This window comes from Geotrypetes seraphini, chromosome 2 (genome assembly GCF_902459505.1).
Source record: "Geotrypetes seraphini chromosome 2, aGeoSer1.1, whole genome shotgun sequence".
Classification (NCBI taxonomy): Eukaryota; Metazoa; Chordata; class Amphibia; order Gymnophiona; family Dermophiidae; genus Geotrypetes; species Geotrypetes seraphini.
The window spans coordinates 406,697,205-406,716,899 of NC_047085.1; the positions used below are offsets into that span (position 1 = coordinate 406,697,205).

The 19,695-nt window shown below is 41.9% G+C and overlaps 1 protein-coding gene across 5 annotated transcripts in view; it reads left to right on the top strand.

Moving 5' to 3' along the window:
* The window catches only part of ETV1 (ETS variant transcription factor 1), a 167,238-nt gene that overhangs the window by 119,503 nt on the left and 28,040 nt on the right, over positions 1-19,695 (top strand). For 4 of the 5 annotated variants that reach the window (XM_033930995.1, XM_033930997.1, XM_033930996.1 and 1 more), the window contains exon 9: positions 14,959-15,027. The exons of the other annotated variant lie outside the window; for it this stretch is intronic. In XM_033930995.1, coding sequence (XP_033786886.1) covers positions 14,959-15,027 — 69 coding nt within the window. The remainder of the gene's footprint in view (positions 1-14,958; positions 15,028-19,695) is intronic. 5 annotated transcript variants of the gene reach the window in all.

A 19,695-nucleotide genomic window follows, 5' to 3' on the forward strand; every position in this document is an offset into this window, starting at 1 on the left:
TGCCAGGGTCTCCTTGTTTCTCCATGCTAACCATCCATTTGCCATCTCTGTCCTCCCCTTCCGTTTCCCTTCACTCCCCAGGAGGTCTGGCATCTTTCCATTTTTTTCATCTCCCTCCACAGATCCACCTTTTCATCCAGCATCTCTCCCTCCTTCCCCACCACCCCAGGGTCCACCATCTCTCCCTTTATTTTTCCCAACTACTCTCCTATCCAGTATCTCTATCTCCCCTTCCACACCATCCCTTGTGTACAACTTCTCTCCCTTTCTGTTCCTTCCCTCCCTAAATCCCATTGTCCATCATCTCTCTCCCTCTCCTCTATTTTCAGACCCATTATTTCTTCCCCCCCCCAAAGTCAGGCATATGCACGTCTCTTTGAACTCCCTGTCCCCCCCCTGAAGGTTTGCACCCCACCCCTAAAGGCCTGCCTGTCCCCCCTGAAGGCCTGTGCCACTATACCTGAAGGCCTGCCCCCCCCCCCCCCCCCGAAAGGCCTGCATGTTCTCCCTGGCCTCCCACTGGTGTCCGGCTTCCCCCCTGGCCTCCCCGCACCATATACCTTTGAAGAGCAGCCTGCAGATAAGATAACAATGCTAGCGATCTTTGCAAACTGTTTCAGAGCTGTTTCCTCTGCCGCGGTCCCGCCCCCTCCTCTTACATCAGAAGCAGGATCGCGGCAGAGGAAACAGCTCTGAACCAGTTTGCAAAGATCGCTAGCATCGCGATCTTGTCTGCAGGCTGCTCCTCAAAGGTAAATGGTGTGGGGAGGCCGGGGGGGGTAAACCAGACATCAGGGGGGGAAGCCGGACAGCAGCACTTCCTATCTGACCTTCCCCCCTCGCCCTCTAAAGCAGGTGCGGCAGCGGCCGGCCAGCAAGAGCAGCGCTGCCGCTCCTGCTTTAGGGGGTGAGGGGGGAGGGTCAGCCGAATTGGGAAGCTGATTTTTGTTTTGTTTTGAATTGATTTGAATCGATTCACCCGAAGTGAATCGGTGAACCGATTCTAATCGTGAATCGGGCAGCACTAGCGTATGGTACAGTCTACATGTAAACAAAGTTAATAAAACATGAAGACAAGACATAAATCAAGTCTAAATCACTACACCAAAACTCTCCGATACTGTATAGAATATAATAAAAAAAAAATTCATACCATTCCATAGACTTGAGAAAACAATTATTCCTCCAGCTCCTTTTTAGTATTAAAACATTTTATTGAAAAGATATGCCATACAAAAGACCAAATATACAATCAACAAGAACACCACACAACAATCCCCAAACCATTCCCCCTCAAACCTCCCCCCTCTACATTACTCAATGGTAGAATCATAGACCCGCAATTCCATCCTATACATCAGGGGTGCCCAAAAGGTCGATCACGATTGACTAGTAGATAGCAAAGGCAGCGCAAGTCGATCACGGAGCCCATCCCGGGCTCCGTGATATGTTTATGTTTATGTTTGTTTTTTGTTTATGTTTATTAAAAACTTTCTATACCGCATAATAGTCTAAAAAAGGATCCAAGCAGTGTACAATATATAATACACGTTCATCAAGAAAAGAACTCCATTTAAAAATAGGATAGAAAAGAGTAAAAGCAAAAGTTGCTTTTGCGTTCTGTTCTCCCTGCTTCCCCGATGCCAGGCCAGGCGTATACAAGCACTGCAACCACAGCCTTCCCCCCTGACATCAATTCTGACATCAGAAAGGAAGTTCATGGCCTGGCATCGGGGAAGCAAGGAGAAATCGGCGGCGGTGGCTTGGGGTGGTGGGGGGGAGGGATAGGGAGAGAGAAAGAAAGAAAGGAAGGGGGAAGGGAGAGAGAAAGGAAGACAGAAAGAAAGAAAGGGGGGAAGGGAGAGAGGAAGAAAAAGTTGGACTCATGGAGGGACATAGAGAGATGTTGGTTGGGGAATGGAATGTGGTCTGGAGGAGAGGAAGCATGCAGAGGCCAAAAAGAAAGAAATAATTGGATTTATAGTCAGAAGAAGGAAGTGCAACTAGAGTCTCATGAAATCACCAGATAGCAAAGGTAGGAAAAATGATTTTATTTTAAATTTAGTGATCAAAATGTGTCTGTTTTGAGAATATATATCTGCTGTCTGTATTTTGCAGTATGGCCCCCTTTTACTAAACCATGATAGTGGTTTTTAGTGCAGGGAGCCTATGAGCGTCGGGAGCAGCACGGGGCATTCAGCACAGTTCCCTGTGGTTTAGTAAAAGAGGAGGGGGTATATTTGTCTATTTTTGTATAGTTGTTACTGAGGTGACATTGCATATTTTAAAGTCATCTGCCGTGACCTTTTTGAAAGAAAAACCTGAATATAAATGATAATTAACATTTTGTCTGCTTAAAGTGTGCTTTGTGTTTTTTTTTTTTTTAATTTTATTGTTGGTAGATCATTTTGACTTGGTCATTTTAAAAATAACTCGCAAGCCAAAAAAATGGTGGGCACCTCTGCTATGCAGCATCAAAATAGATACCCGGGAATCTGGATTCTTATAACCCCCGGGACCCCAACATCCTAAACAAGCATATGTACCATCCTATAGCAATAACCTCCCCCCCCACACACACACACCTATGATAACAAAATTATTACACAATTCAACTTGTCTTATCAATTAGCAGCTTATTCCATGCAAGTGGCCTAACTAATGAAAAAGCACCCACGCCCTTGTTTCTGGAAAGTGTACCTTTGATTGTGTTGGACTAGTCGACCATAAAGTTGCCTCCTAAACAGTGGCATAGTGCGGGAGGGGAAGCCGATCCACCCCAGGCACAATGTTGGTGGGGGCACCAGCACTCCTCCTCCTTTTCCACCCCGCCTCTTCCCACTCCTCCCTTCACCAAGTGTGCACCCCCCTATCCTTCCTCCGTACTTCTAGTTGTTCACCATCGCGAGCAACAACTTTAACATGCCCCTCGCGCCCGCATAGTCTCTCCCGCTGACGTTACTTCCGGGTGCCGTGCAGAGGAAGTGATGTCAGTGGGAGAGAGGACAGGGTCGCGAGGAGCTCGCTGAAGTTCTTGTTGATTGCGGCAGTGAACAGCTAGAGGTACGGGGAGAAAGGAAGGGGGCACCTAAGTGGTGGGGGGATTGGGGAAGGGGGGGTTGAGACGAGGGCGGACGTGGGGCGCTACCGCCCGGGGCACCTCTCACCCTCACTACGCCACTACTCTTATATGTTTTTTTTTTTTCAATGCAGCATACATTGCATCTTAGAATGCAATAGTACATTGAAAAAAATTAAGCTAAATACTGAAGAAGGACATAATTTGCACGTGACGTGTGCATGCATACAGAGTAAAAATACATTTATCCAGCATGCACTTTGCATTTGTGAGGCAGTAGATCTTTTGTGAACTCCGTCAGCCACAGTTCTTTTTACTTCTAAGAAATGTCTACATATCCCATAAATCTCCACTTAACAGTAAGTAGCAGTGGCCAGTGATTAGATTTGTGAATTGAGAATACAGCCTGGAGTTAGTCTTTGTGCATTAGCAAAGGTCAAATGGACAGGAACAGTGTTTTAAATCAGTAATGGAAGGCCGAGGCCTGCCTTAAACCAATCGAAATGCTTCTCCCATGAATGATTGATCCCCCAGGGCTGAGCCCTTGTGAGCTTAGCTCTTACATGAATGGACTTTGTATAGTCTAGCATTTCATTCATAAAATGGAGGCAGAGCAGAAAAAAAAATTCTGGAATGTCTAGTTGTTGAAAGCTAAAGGGTGTAACATTGCATCAGCTGCTGCCCTTTGCCAAGATTGCTTGAACTAATGATTAATGCTCATTGGCTGTGCCCCGTGTGTAACATGATACCATCCTCCTGGCCTTAGAGTGTTCTAATGTATAGTGAATGAGAAGACTTTACATTCTCGAATGTGAAAGATAAACAGGAACTGGTTGGTCTGAATTCCATTCAAATATGTCACTCCAGCCAGGCTTGTGTTTGTGCAGCTTAGCTTTTTCAGGCAAGGAAGGAGGGAGGAAAAGCAGGGCTAGAAGAGTTATTTTTTTCCTGTAAACCAGCAAAACGAGGAGTAAAATTACAACAACAAAAAGTTATTTTCAATGTTCAAAGGGAGAAACTTTGCACTTCAGAGTTTTTAAGCTTCAGCAGTATTTTATTTCAGTTATTCTAAGCAGAAATAAGTCTTTTATGTGCTGCTTAGGACTAGAATATCTAAAGTTTGCTAAGTTGGCGGTGGGGGTGGGTGTCGATGCTGAAAGTTTGTGTTAGATCCTTACTCTGATGTTTTTAAGGCAAGTGTAATGCCCACTATGTGCTTGCCAATGCAATAAACAAATATGTAAATAGGACCTGTACAAATCTTGTGCACTTATTAGGCAGAGCACACCAGATGCATGCGCACAAGTTTCTAGACTAAGAACAGCTAATTCCGTGGTCATGTCTGAGCAGAAAACTATATTGAGATACATCTCTAGAATGTTGTTTTGTGCATAAAATATTTGCATTTCTGATATTTAAGTGCAAAATAGCATTCCAAATCATGCACATATGTGTACCGATTATCTCTACTCAGACCTGTACGGAGCTGTAGCTACTCTTAATGCAGAACTGTCACCTTCCGAGTTCTGGTTTTTTTTTAAAGCTCATGCTTTTTGTGGAGGTGCTGTAAAAATTGTCTGGTCCTATACACTTGGCAGGAAAAAATACAGGCATTTAAATCCTCACAGATGCTACTGCAGAAAAAAAGAGCTAATTCTTCTACACTGCCACAGAGTTCAGTTAAAACCTCCTGTGTGCTTCTCTGCATAGAATGGAATAGCCTATAGTCTCTCTAACATATATTTTAATATATTGTGCGCTGGTGAAAAGTCTTGTTACTGTGGTAAAAAAAAATTGCACTCGTGTCAGACTCGGCATCGCCTCCCCAGCTCCTCTTGCGCCTATTTTATCTTCAGGAGCCAGCCATGCCACGATGAAGACAGAAGGAACCTAACACCAAAGCCTGAGACCAATGATTTGAAGAATAAAATTACCAGACAACAAAAGGCAGAAAAAAAATTAATTTATTTTATATTTTGTGATTAGAATTTTTCAGATTTGAAATATGTAGCCTGCTAGAGCTAGTATTAGACATAACTAGGGACTGCAAAGCCCAGGCGGTGCTTCTTTAGCTTCCAGCTGGCTTAGGGCTCACTCTCTCTGACCAGGGGGCAGTTGTCCTAGTTGCTCTCCCCTAACACTATTCCTGCCATGTGTGACTGAAGTATTCTGTTAGCTTGATTTTTCTATGTAGCATTCTGTAGTAATTTGAATTGTTCAGTTTTCACAATAATGGAGGGGAGACAGGGGTTTTGTTGATCCTTGTCTGTATTATTTGTGTTTATAAAATGACAATTGTACAGAATATTGTCTCATTTTATACTTTAATAAAATGTTTAGTATAAAATCATAACTATTTGAGGCCTTATGCGGATGGGATATGATAATTTGCAGGGCGAGGATGGGGACCGAGTTTACAAGGGCAGGGACGGGGACCAAGCTTGTGGGGATGGGGCAGGAATGGGTATTGAGCTCGCGGGGACGGGACAGGGATGAGCTCACGGAGATGGGGCGGGAATGGTGATTAATTTTTCCCCAAGTCATTCTCTAGTATACATGTTAGAGTTTACATGTGTAGCAAGTGGGTTCAGGCCAAGATCTTTTGTTTGGGGGGGGGGTTTAATGTTTTTCAAAGTTATTTTTAATTCAGGGTAAATGTGAATGGTGCATCTTGTTGCCGGTATACTGTGCACTGTTGAGTAATACTACATACTGTTAATGATGCAGGGGAAAAAAAATGAAATTTTGTGGTTTTATTTCCCTGCTCTGAGCCTAAAAAATGACATGAAATAATACGGGAAATTTTATTTCAAATGAATGCACATCTCTAATGTTTAAGTGCTCTCTTTTGCAAAGCTGCATGTCTACATCTAGTCAGTTTGGAAGCTGTGGGCCTTGTTTTACAAAACCGCGGTAGCAAGTCCCGGTGTTGCAAATGTGATGTAACCCATAGAAATTGAATGGGCAGCGTCGTATTTGCCACGTGGGAATGGCTACCGCAGCTTAGATAAAGGAACCCTGTGTGAGCAAGCTGTTATTTTAGACATTAGGTCTTGGTGTTAACACCAGAGAGATAAAACTTGTATTGAAACATCTTGAACTTTGAAAATTTAGCCTGTAAGCTATATATTATGGGCTCCTTTTACAGAGGTGCGTTAGGGCCTTAACGTGTGGAATAGCGCGCACTAAAATGCCGTGTGCACTTGCCGCTACCGCCTCCTCTTGAGCAGGTGGTAGTTTTTTGGGTAGCGCGCGCTAATCCGGTGTGTGCGCTAAAAACGCTAGTGTAAAAGGAGCCCTATGTATATTGGTATTAGATCATTAGTATGTATCGTGTTAATAAAAAGTTGCATCAAAAACTTGAACTGTAACTATGGTAAAATGTAACCTGTTAATCGTATATTATGTATATTAACCTGTAACCTGTTCTGAGCTCTTTAGGGAAAACAAAATAGAAAACAAATTAAATAAATAAATAAGCACAATTGTCCTCTCCAAGACTGGTGTGAATACCAGGTCCAAGCAAACATTTTCTTTACATTTATGCCTGCCATGAAGCAGAAGTAAATGTTGATGTCCAGTTTTTGGGTTTTTTTTGTGTGTATGTATTCCCACTATAAAACTGTGAATATTTGTGTAATTCATGCTCTTATCTAACTCACACATATGACATACCCACAACCCATCCTCTTCCAAACTGTGCATCCTCCACTATTCACGTGTATCAGCCATTTACCCTTGCAAATGCCACTGTTTACACAGCCCAACTTTAACCATGGCTGTTTAAGTTTTGCTGAGCCAACATTTAGTTTGAGAGGGGGAGGAGTATGTCAGATGTCAACGTTTGTCTGGCTAGCATTCAAAATTCGCCTTTTGAATTTGACTACTTGCACTCTTCATGCCTTCTTAAATCACACCTCATTCTGTCTAGTTCCTCAGATATGCTCACTATCTTGCAAATGTTGGCACCATCTGCATAAGGACAGATGCCCCCAGCCCTCCAGTCCCTCCCCGGTATCTCTTTTGTCTTGGGCACTCTTTCTTTAAAAGGAGTTCTATTTACCAGTGCACCAGTAGTGTAGCCAGTACTGTTTGTTCTTGAGGGGGTTCAAGGATATCATAGGTGAGCACTAAACAGTGCAGGTGTTTATGCTGCCTCTCATTTGTCTCTGCTGCTGCTGCTGTAGACTGGGTGAGCGTGAGCCTAAAGTGGTGGGGCCATGGCTAAGCTCCAGCAATATAGTCTGTCGATCACTGAGCCAGTTTCTAATCTATTCAGATACCTTGGGGTTCACTTCAAGATTGTTCAGTTTATTTCTGAGCTTCCTACTCAGGAGACTTACAAACCTGTATAAATTATCACGTCTAGTGAATGTCTTTCATTTAACTCTTTAATCATTTCATCAAAGAAATTGATCATATTTGTTCTTCTCTGGTAGAGCCCTGCTGTCCTGTGATGCTGTAGCACAGTGGGTTCTCCATACGTCACCATCTCTTCCTTCACAAGAGTCTTCAATTTATTTTCCTATCACTGAGGTTAGAGTAACCAGCCTGCTGTAGTTTCTTCTAAGAAAAGCAATATTCACCCTTCTCCAGTCCCAAGGATTTATTCAACAGCTCCTTCAGCAGATGCCAGAACTTCTGAGCTGTATTAAGATGTATCCCATCCTACCCCATCGTTTTCTCCACTTGCAGTTTGCTGCTTTTGCACCAACTACTCTATAAATACCTCAGCTCTACCCTAGTACAGTAGCTTAAAACCATTGCATCAGAGGAAAGGCCCTGCCGGGGCTGGCCATAAACTGCCTGTTTTGAGCACTGCCTCCTGCTAACTGGCTGCCGCTTTGGGGAAGGAAGGAAGGGAGGGAGGGGGGTTTGTGGCCCAGGACTGTCACCTGCTTCTGCTGCTTTGGGGCTGGAGGGAGGGGGGGGGTTGCAGCTCAGGACCGCTGCCACACTGGTGCTTCTGGGCGAGTGGTGGTTCGCAGCTCAGGACTGCCACTGTTTCTACTGCTTTGGAGTTTGAGTGAGGGTTTCGTGGCTCAGGACCGCTGGTGCTTTGGGGGCCATTTTTTCCCTTGGCAATTTTTTTGCACGTTGGGTGAGAGTGCCATTTGGGTGAATACCGGTTTGAAGTCTGCCTTCTTGTGCCTAACATTAGACAGAAGCATTTAAGCCAGCCAAAGACCATCGTAAATGCTTACACCTGCCTACTGGCATTTAGGTCCATAAATGCAAGTAATCTGTAAAACCATGCCTAAATGCACCCACCCATGCCTCCATAGAAGATGCAAACTAAGAAAGGGGTGTAGATCCATTATGCACATAACTTCTAATTGATGCTGATTAGAACTTAGTAAGGCTAGTTATGAATAAATAGTTCCAATTAAGCATCAATTAGGTCAATTAATTTTCACATGCAAGTGACCCTGTTCTATAACTGTGCACTCAGTTGCACGTCCATCATTGGGTGCCATTTATAGAATCTTAGGTGTATTCAGTAATTCAGATACAACAATCTTACACTAATGTCCTTCAAAGTAGTCCCCTTGGGCTGCCACACACTTCTTCCAACGGTTCTGCCACTGTCAGAAGCAGTGCTGGAATGCCTCTTTTGAGATTGCTCGCAACTGGTCTGTCGCATTCTGCATGATGTCTTCTCCTGACTGAATGTGGTGCCTTTCAGGGGCATTTTCAGCTTGGGAAAAAGCCAGAAGACAGACACACACCATCCACGCCCAATTATCTACTTCAGCAATTGTTCATAATCTAATATATGCGGTAAGGTGGAACATGGGGAGGTTGCTTTTATTTGGCAGGGACAGGGGAATTGGATTGGGCTTTTATAGTAGATTTTAGCATCAGGGCCCACATTTCATGGCTCAGTAGGTAGCATGGGTGAGGTATGTGTCTGCCCTATGCAGTAGATGTTGGGTACCCCCACCTGACTTCACCACATGGGATTTGCACTTACTGCACCTTTAAGTTTAGCTCTTAAGTTTTGGTAAATGCCAAAACTTACTGCACTGCTGTAAACATGCCCCTATGTGCAATCCAAGACGTTGAAGGAAAAAGTGCACCTTGAAGATGTCACCTTTGGAAATAGAAGATGTTTGAGACTATGATATTGATGGTAGACTAGTTGTGCTTGCATCTGAGGAAGAGATACAATTAGTCTGCAGTTTACAGTAAATGTCGGCTTTGAAGTATCCTTTTTTAACTAGTTAAGGCACTGCCAGACCTTGGTAGAGCATTTAGAACAATTTGAATCTGTAAATGCTAGATTTCTGTGGCTGAACTTGTTATTAGATAAGATAGAAATGGAAGCAGCAGGCAATTTAATTAGCAGCAATTTTTCTGGGCAAGTCATTACTTTGATGAACTTCAGAGCAGTGTTTATGTCTCCTAATTAACCATGCTAGTCATCTGATTGAATAATCACTTTGGAAATATTTCTACAATTTGATTAGTGTTTGACCAGCTCTGATAGTCATAAATTAACTGTTAGCACTTTAGAATAACGAGACCTTACTTCATGATGACAAAACCCTTCTCGCTCATAATTTTTCAGGCCTCTGTGGACTATTAAAATATACTTACTTTTTCTGTAGGTTGCTTTTAAACCATGTTATCACAACAAAGCTTATGTTAAAAGCCTTCAGAGCAAATTATAATCGACTCATGGAATTCAAAGTATAGGAAGATTGGCTCAGGTTATAAATGTAATGATACAAATCCCCAAAACTCCCTTAATAATAAATATAAATATGTCAGTTTCCTGAGTCACGATAGCTTTTACTTTTGCACTGAGGGTACATCTACCAAAATTTTATATTTTAGGTTTAGAGATAGGGGTTATTTGTCCCCTTTGAGACTATACAACCTTGTTACCCACCATCCTAAATTGGAATAGAGGTATTGTTAGTATTATAGTGCAAAAATACATATATTATTTGTATGCATTATGTCAGAGTCAATGACAGCAAACTTTTAGTAGGAGCAGCAGTTAACACCATAATGGTTAGGTTTGGAAGTTAAATTTATCTTGATCCTGTTGATCCTGGAAGCAGCATCTGGCAAAACTCTACCCACCATCGGGTGAAGTTTAGATTAGATAAGTCAAACGCTGAAACTAACTTACCTCCCCCCCTTTTTTTTTATTTTTTTACAAAACCGTAGTGTGGTTTTTAGCGCTGGTTCAACACTCGTAGGAATTCTTTGAGCATCGGAGCTTTTACTGCCATGGCCAGCCCTAAAAACCGTACTACGGTTTTATAAAGGGGGAGGGGGTGTTTAGTAAATGACGGTCTGCCCAACTGATAATGTTATTTTGAAATTGATAGTGAGATTCGTTTGCTTTATTAAAATTTGCATTGCACAGAATCTTTCAGGCACAATAGAATTAGCAGAAAGATGCCTATGAGGTGTTTACCTATAAATTCTATAAATTAACATATATAGTAAAGGTGTGATTCTGAGACTCCCCCACCCCTCCACTGTTAGTTTGTTGCCATTAATTCTAGTGTAATGCTTATGTTATATTATATTAATTAGGTTTTCTATTCTGCCTTCACGTATTCAATTCAAACATAGTAACATAGTAAATGACGGCAGATAAAGACCCGAGTGGTCCATCCAGTCTGCCCAACCATATATGCTCCATAAATTAATTTAGTTTAAATGGTCCTTTTAAAAAAAATATTTCTGGGCCAGAAACCCAGAGCCCTTCCCGGTAGTGTGCTTAGGCTCCATCTACTGGATTCTCTATCAAAGCTCACTCCAGCCCATCTTAATCATCCCAGCCATCGAAACACTCCCCAGCCCATCCTCAACTGAATGTCCATATATAGGGCACAGGCCATACAACCCTGCCCAGTACTATCCTTAGTTCCTTCAATGTATACCCATTATTTTCTGATTAAAGATCCTCTGTGTTCATTCCGCGCTTGTTTGAACCCTGTCGCCATTTTCTTCTCCACCACCTTTCTCGGGAGCGCATTCCACGCATCAACCACCTTCTTCGTAAAGAAGACTTTCCTAACATTACTCTTGAATCTACCACCCCTCAATCTCAAATTATGCCCTTTGGTTTTACCATTCTCCTTTCTCTGGAATAGATTTTGTTCTATGTTAATATCTTTGCAGTATTACCTTTGCAGTATTTGAAGTCAGATTACATTACACAAGAGGTTGGGTCAGTTACCCAGGAAGTTACAGTGGACAGATTGATGCAGACATTCAATAGTGTTGCTAGTTTAGGTAGATCAGTACAGTACAACTATTAATACAGTTTCATAGGTCATAGTTACAATTACAGGTAGGTCATTATTGGCTCTTTGTTTTGTCCCAGGAGTTGCAATATACAGTTACTTCAGGGTTGGCCCCCTGCCTTGTTATAGAAATGTTTTTAAACATTTTCTGAACCTGATATAGTGGTCACAAAATCGTAGTATAAAATGGTAGTTTGTTCCAGCATTTTGATAATTGATATTGGATGGATAAGGTAATTTGCCTGGTGTACTTTATATTGCTGCATGCTGGGAATTTTAGGTGGAAAAGATTTCTGGTGGAATATCTGTTAGAGGCACCCTGGAGTAGGGTAGCCAACTCTGTTAGGTAGTCGGGGGCATTCCCATTCAGGATCTTAAAGGCAGTGATGCCTAATTTAAAATTGATCCTTGCGGTTATGGGCAGCCAATGTAGTTTCATAAAATAGGGCTGTAGATGTTCAGATTTCCATAGGATGCACTAGCAACATTTTATTTTAAAGTAAAGAACTAGAGTTATGTTACAGTAGTCTAGTCAAGATAGAATTAGGGATTGCACTAAATTTCAGAAAGCCTCCATTTCAAAATATTTTCTCATGGATCTTAACTTTCTCATTACAAGGAAAGTTTGTTTAATTATTGATTGTACATGACTTTTTGTGGATAGATGGTTATCAATTTCTACTCCTAAAATTCAGGATTGTATTTCTAATGAGAAGTCTGCATCATCTACTGTGATCCTTGGAGTATAGCGTGAGTTATTCAAGAGTCCTAGCCAAAGGAATTTGCTTTGTTCTTATTTAGTTTGAGGCGGTGGGTTGAGGTACAGTTTTCTATGATGTGGACACTTTTTTGGATAGTGGTGAGGGTGTTGACTAATGCAGCCATTACAGGTAGCATGATCCTGTTTAATATGTTTGTGAGTGACATTGTTGAAGGGTTAGAAGGAAAGATTTGCCTTTTTGCTGATGATATTAATATTTATAAAAGCAGACACCGAGGAGGGAGTGGAAAACATGAAAAGGATCTACAAAAGTTAGAGGAATGGTCTAATATCTGGCAAATTCAATGCAAAGAAATGCAGAGTAATGCATTTGGGGATTAACAATTGGAAGGAGTCGTATATGCTGTGAGGGGAGAGGCTGATATGCATGGAGGAGGAGAGGGATCTTGGGGTGATAGTGTCCAAAGATCTAAAGACAAAAAAACAATTCGACGCGGCGATGGCTGCTGCCAGAAGGATGCTGCACCAACATTTATTTATATTTATTATTAAGGGAATTTTTGGGGGATTTGTATTGTTTGTTTCTCCTTGATCCTGTGTTTGGTTTTCAGTACAAATGTAATAATAACTTTATTGATTAATGTGATTTCTAGCCTGCCTTTCTTCATAGCCTCTGCCCCTTCCAAATAGATTATATTTTAATAGAAAAGCAATGCCATAGAAAACAAAAGCAAGCAGTATAATCTATATAGACTCCAAACACAAAAATACAGTCAATACCTAACAGTATAACATAATATACAAATATGTCTAACCATGTGCAGCATAGTTTTGATTTAATTTATTTACCCAGTAAATTTGGGCATTAGTTTTAACTAACAACATGAATTGTCTTCAGCTATCATAGATTCTGTTTAAATCTGTAAAAATAAATGAGCAATATAATAAGAGAAAGGGATGGGATTTGCATGCCCACTACTTGCTTTATAGGCAAATCTTGCTCATGCATATTCATTAGGGCTACCTTGAATGCCTGACTGGCTGGGGTCCCCCTGGACAGGTTTAAGAACCACTGGCCTAAATAGTTAAATAAAGTAAGAAAAAAAAAACCCAGAAGCCTGCTTGAACACAACAGGAGAGGAACGGCCAGCAGGGAAATGAGGTCATGGTGCTTTTATGTAGGACTGCTGAGATATCATTTGGAGAAGTGTCTTAAGATTTGGAGACTGCACCTTCAAAAGGATATAAATAGGATGGAGTCAGACCAACGGGCGGTTGCTGAACTGGTAAATGCTCTTCAATTTAAATCATATAGGGACAGACTTAAAGATCTAAACATATATACTTTGGAGGAAAGGCAGGCGAGAGGATATATGATAAGACATTTAGGACTCCTTTTATCAAGCAGTGGTAGAGCCTTTTACCACAGGCCGGTGAGGTAAATGCTGTGACGCTCATTCAATTCCTATGAGCGTCGGAGTATTTACATCGCTGGCCCACGATAAAAGGCTCTACCACTGCTTGATAAAAGGAGCCCTTAAATAACTTCATAGTATAAATGGAAAGAAGGATCTGGAATGAGTACTTAAAAGGATAAAAGTAAAAGAGGATAGAATAATTTAATTAAATAATTTACAGACACCCTTTCTTAAAAACTTGACAAATATGAGGCCCTCAGCCTGTTGCCCTAAAATCACAAATTATTTTAGTATACTGTATATACTTGAATATAAGATGAGATTTTTGAGCCAAAAAAAGACCCAAAAATGGGGGTCTTGTCTTATATTTGGGTCAGCACCCAACACGCTTTGTACCGTGCAGGACTCATGAGTACTGGCAGCAGCCATTCATGGCACGGCTCAGGGCCAGGCAGGAGTACAAAAAGCTCACTCCTGCCTGGTACACTGCTAGATTGCAAGAACTCGCAGCAGTCATTCAGAGGGGCTGAGCGTGGAGCAGGAGTGTGAAAAGCTTACTCCTGCCCAATACACCACTGAACCAGCAAGGATTCAAAAAGGCACACGGGGGGAGGCGGGAGGGAGGTAAAAAAATTTTCAGAATTGGCTAGGACAGGAGACAGGAGGGATCCTTCTTGTCTCGGCCTACCACTGGACCACCAGCTCATAAGGCAGGATTGGTGGAGGCCTACAGGACATCGGGAGAGAGGGGGGACAAGGTGCAGAGCCTGGCAGGAAAGGAGGGAGGCTGGGTGGAAAGCCGGGTAGGGAGGATGGGGGGATGGGTGCAGAGCCTGGCAGGGCACATGAATATTAAACCACCTCCCCCACAGCTTATATTCGAGTCAACCGTTTTTCCTCGACTTGTATTCAGATAATCTTTTATTTTAGTTATGGTTGTGTTTTTTTTATATTTTGTATATATCTGACCAAACACCATCCATACAATTAATATGGATTAATAAAAATTGCTTTGAGGCACATAATGTAAGTCAAGTCAAAAAATACTAGGCATGCTTTATTTTTTTGGACTCTGAAAAACTGCCATTAGACAAGAAGTAGATGTGCAAAATACCAGGGATGAATTGACTTCTTAAATTGATTGTAGAATAGGTAGGTGAGAATGAAAACTGGAAGTACAAAGTAGAATGTTTTTCATAAATGAGTTTTGACCTGAGTTTTGTTAAAGTTACTGATACTTAATGAGTTTTAAGTTCAAGTGCCTGTATTAGGCACAGTCAGTGATCATGTCTATTTTCTTTTGGCTGTGCATTTGCACATGCATTTTTAAAATTCTGTTTTTGACAGATTCCTTCTTACTGCAACTGGTGTCCTGTTCTCGTTAGCCGTCTGTCTGCAATCTGCTATATTAATAACTTGCACCCGTTTTCTTTTCCAGACGCTTTTCTGAATTTTCTCCTTTTCTTGCAGAAGTGCCTAGCTGCCATTCCCTTTATATGAGGCAAGAAAGTTTCCTGGCTCACTCTAATAGGACAGAAGTTAAGTTTTACATTCTATCATTTGCTTTGATTCTATGTGTTATTTGTCTATCACTCTAACTTCTAATTTGAAATATGTACACCGCTCAGGAACCTGATGAGCGGTATATTAAATTTTAATAAACTTGAAACTAGACATCCTGGATGGAACTTAAACGTTCTGAGATAGACAATGTAAAAACAGATATAAGTACCAAAAAGGTATCCAAAGTGATCAGATAACCACTGCAGAGACAAAGTAAAGACCCACACATACTCCCCCCCGGTGTTCACTGACCCCGTCACACACAAGTTTCAAGTTTATTAAAAGATTTTTTAAACCGCTTAATCAGGTTTCTAAGCGGTGTACAATATAAAATTACATAAAAACATATTAAAATGTAAAAACATATAAAAACAAGGGATACTGGATAAAATCCAAGTGTCATAATAAAGCACAGATAAAACGTTTGGACCTACTTCAAACAATAGGAAAGTGGGGAAGAACTATAATCGTTATAGAAAAGTGCAACATAAAAGTAAAGTACAATAGGTTAGGGTAAAAAGTAACAGTTTACTTTAATTTTGTCATTAAGAGGAAAGATCGGAATAAAAATGTACATACCTGTCTCCAGAACATCAGCACCTGGTATAGGAAAGCCTAGTAGAGCTGCACAGAGGTGTCTTAAATAGACTGAGGGTAGGCTAGTGAACCATAGAGAGGAGGACCTAGGCCCATAAGCCACTCTAACCACTACATTTATGGTAGAACATATGCGCCCACCAACCTCCCCCCAAACCCTACTCTACTGCCATATAGGTGCTACCTGCAGTTATAAGGGCTATTGGGGTTGTAGACAGATGGGTATAGTATGTTTTGAGGGACTCACCATAACCTATAAGGGAGTTCTGATGAGATGTTTATGTGGCACCCTTTTTGTTAAGTTCACTGCAGTGCCCTGTAAGGTGCCCCACTGCTCTGTCGCATGGCTGGGTGGCCAATCTGTTATAAGATTGGCTCCTCCCACGCCAAATGGTCGTCTTCTGGGTGTTTGGGATTTGGACAAAATTTTGGTCGAAAATTGTGGTATTAAGATAGACATACTGGTGGTGTGGACGAAAAATATATTTTAGACGTATTTTTTGAGTATGGACATATTCCCATTGCCGACTTCGGGCATCTAACACCATATGACCAAATTCGACTTAGACATTTGTTTTGATTATTCACCTCCACATGTATGTGCATGCACAGTTTGGGGTGACATTTGGTGGGAGCAAAGATCAGCAAAAATTTTTGCATGTGCTACATAAAATAGAAGCGATTGTGCATATTCTCTGTTGATATTCAGGACTGAATTAGGCACACCAATGAGTGGGATCTGATACAACTGGAATTGTTCTCCACAGCATCTAAGTTTTGTTTATTCTGCTTTGCACATGTCACTGATCTCTTTCATGAGGTGTTTGTTTATGAGTTTTAAAAAATTTACTTTTTCAGTGTAACTTTGAAGTTTCTTGACATTATTGTTTTCCTGGATACTGCAGCTAAGCTTTTAATTTGTCAGAATGTTGTCTTTTTTTCAAGTTGGGGGGAGGGGCAGTTGCGGCTCACTTTTAGAGCTGCTGCCTCTGCACCCAGAGGTTGTGAGCTCAAATCCCAGTACTGCTCCTTGTACTGCTCCTGGGCAAGTCACTTAATCCTCCAGTGCCCACCACTTTGAATGCCAAAGCCACCTTTCTGTGGACTGAGTGTGTCATGGTCAGTCTAGAGCAGGGATCTTCAAAGTCCCTCCTTGAGGGCCGCAATCCAGGCGGGTTTTCAGGATTTCCCCTATGAATATGCATGAGATCTATGTGCATGCACTGCTTTCAATGCATATTCATTGGGGAAATCCTGAAAACCCGACTGGATTCAGCCCTCAAGGAGGGATTTTGAGATCCCTGGTCTAGAGCTACCACAGGCTTGCTCACAAATTTCTTGATCTCGGTTGTCATGATAAGAGGAGTCTCAGAGACTCCGGAGCTCCAGTCAAGTAATTGTGTGAATATAGTTGCCTCAGTGTTGATGGATGGTGTTTTTCTTGGTCTCACATTGCCATCTTCAAGCTGCATCTTCTCACCTCCCTCACCTCTGATATTCAAGATCTTCTCCACTGCATCTCTTCTCTTCTGTTCCTCTTCACTGCACAACATAGCTTTCAGAACAGGCTCCCTGTATCCATACCAAACTGTAGACATGACTTTCTTCCTACCTCTTCACCCTATTCTTTCAACAGTTGAATCTGGAAAGGAGATGCCTAGGACCTTGTGTCCAATTGCTATTTATTTTTATATTGAACCAGTTTACTTTGTAAACCCCAACACAGAATTCTACAATCATTCTTGAGTTTTTCAACTTCTTTCCTTTCGAATTATGCTTGGATAGCTATTAATATGCAATGCAAACACATAAAAACTATTATCAGAGCACTTAGACATATTTCAGTAATTTGTGCATATTTGCTTAATTTCCTAGAAGTGCCAGCTAGGTAAATAACATTATGCTAAATATAAAGCTATTTGTTGATTTTCTACATGGAAAGTGTGCCATTTTTTTCACCAGTGCTTAAAATCATGACATCTCCAAAATTGACACACCCTAAATCATATATGAGAAGCCCACAAAACCCCCCAGATACAAATGGTTATGACAAGAGGAAAATATTTATTGTCCTTGACCTCTGGACAAATAGAATTCCAGTAGCTGAATATTTTATTTGAAATTATGTGGCTCCTCCAAATCCTTGTATTGGTAATTTGTTAAATAATTTCTTGTTACTTCTTCCCGTTGATGTGGGCTATGTAATATTTCATTTGAAATATGTAACTAAATAATCATAAATTTTTAAAAATGAAACTGTCTCCCTCTTCTACAAAGCTGTGCTAGGGACTGCCGCGCAGCAACAGCCCCGAAGCCCTTTAAGTCTCTATAAGCAAATAGAACAAATAGAAGGAAAATATTTGCAAGAAAGCAGGTATTCTTCCCTTTTTTACAGCTAGACTTCATCAATTAGCACTATTTCCTCTCAGTAGACCACTTTTTATGTTCTAAACGTTTTGTGCCCTTTTTGCATAGGGTTTATTTTTTTTTAACACCTGTTTTATATTTTAGCATTGTTTAGATCGGTGTTTCTCAACTCTGCCCTTGCCAGTCAGGTTTACAGGATAGCCACATTGAATTTGCATAAACTTGATTTGCATACACTGCCTTCATTATATGCAAATGTCTTTCATGCATATTCAGTGTAGATATCCTGAAAACCTGACAGGCAAGGGGGTACTCCAGGACCGAGTTGAGAAACACTTGTCCCACTGGATAATTATTCAAACATGTAACCACTATCAGGGGAGGGGCTGAATAATACTATATATAGCCCTGTCCTCAAGTATTCTAATTGATGATTGCAAGAGTGCGGAATGTTGTTGGATTTGTGGTCCCCGCAATCCAATGCATAAGAACATAAGAATTGCCGCTGCTGGGTCAGACCAGTGGTCCATCGTGCCCATCAGTCCGCTCACGCGGCGGCCCTCTGGTCAAAGACCAGCGCCCTAACTGAGACTAGCTCTACCTGCGTACGTTCCGGTTCAGCAGGAACTTGTCTAACTTTGTCTTGAATCCCTGGTAGTTTCTCCAATTTTTCTTTCATATTCATATAACCCTGACTGCCTTTAACTTGAATTGCAGTTATCTTTAAAGATCCTTCTCGCTCTTCTCTCTGAGCACATTGTAGTACAGTAGACCCCTGCAAATTCGCGATTCGCAGCCTCAGTCATTCGCAGTATTTTCTGACCGCCTCTTCTGGTCAGAAAATACAGCGAATGACTGACTAGCCAATTAGCCTTTTTCACAGCCAATTAGACTTCTGCACAGCCAATCAGCCTTCTGCACAGCCAATCAGCCTTCCTATGTAAGTTAGTGCCCCCTTCCGCCCTCCCTCTCTGCTGCACCGAAGCCTGCCTACTTGCAGTTGATTCCTCCTCCTCTCTCCCCGCTCAGCCTTCTGCACAGCCAACATCACCTCCTTCCAGCCTAAATATTGTTTTTTAGCAACCGCCGCCGCCCCTGCAGCCCTCTCCCGCCTCCAATCTGCTCCTAAACCACATTCAAAGTTTTTCAAAAATTCGCGAGTTTTACCTCATGCAAAATTGTCATTTCTCTAATAAGACATTAACTATTTTTTCTGAGGCCCTCCAAGTACCTACAAATCCAAAATGTGGCCCTGCAAAGGGTTTGAGTTTGAGACCACTGCTATATTCCACCCCCACCCAGCTTATCTTCTTTTTTTACACTTTCTCTTGTACCCCACCCCACCCCCACCCCACCTCTCATCTCTCCCCTGCCCCTCCCCACGGTACTGCAACTCTTCCCCTCCCTATTCCAACATCTGCCACTTTAACCCTCTTCACCCAACCGCACCCCAACACTAGAGCTTGCATCAATTCAAACCTCACCCACCCTCAATGGTATCCTCAGACCACTCTCTCCAGCTCCTGACTCCCCCACCTATCTCCTCCCTGGTCACTGCACTGCATCTTTGGGCAGGCTGCCCCTCCTCAGCCTTTCACCCTGATAGACCCTACACACACACACACCTAGTCCTCCGTTCCCACAGGTCTGCCATCCCTCCCTCCGCATGGGTCTGGCCTC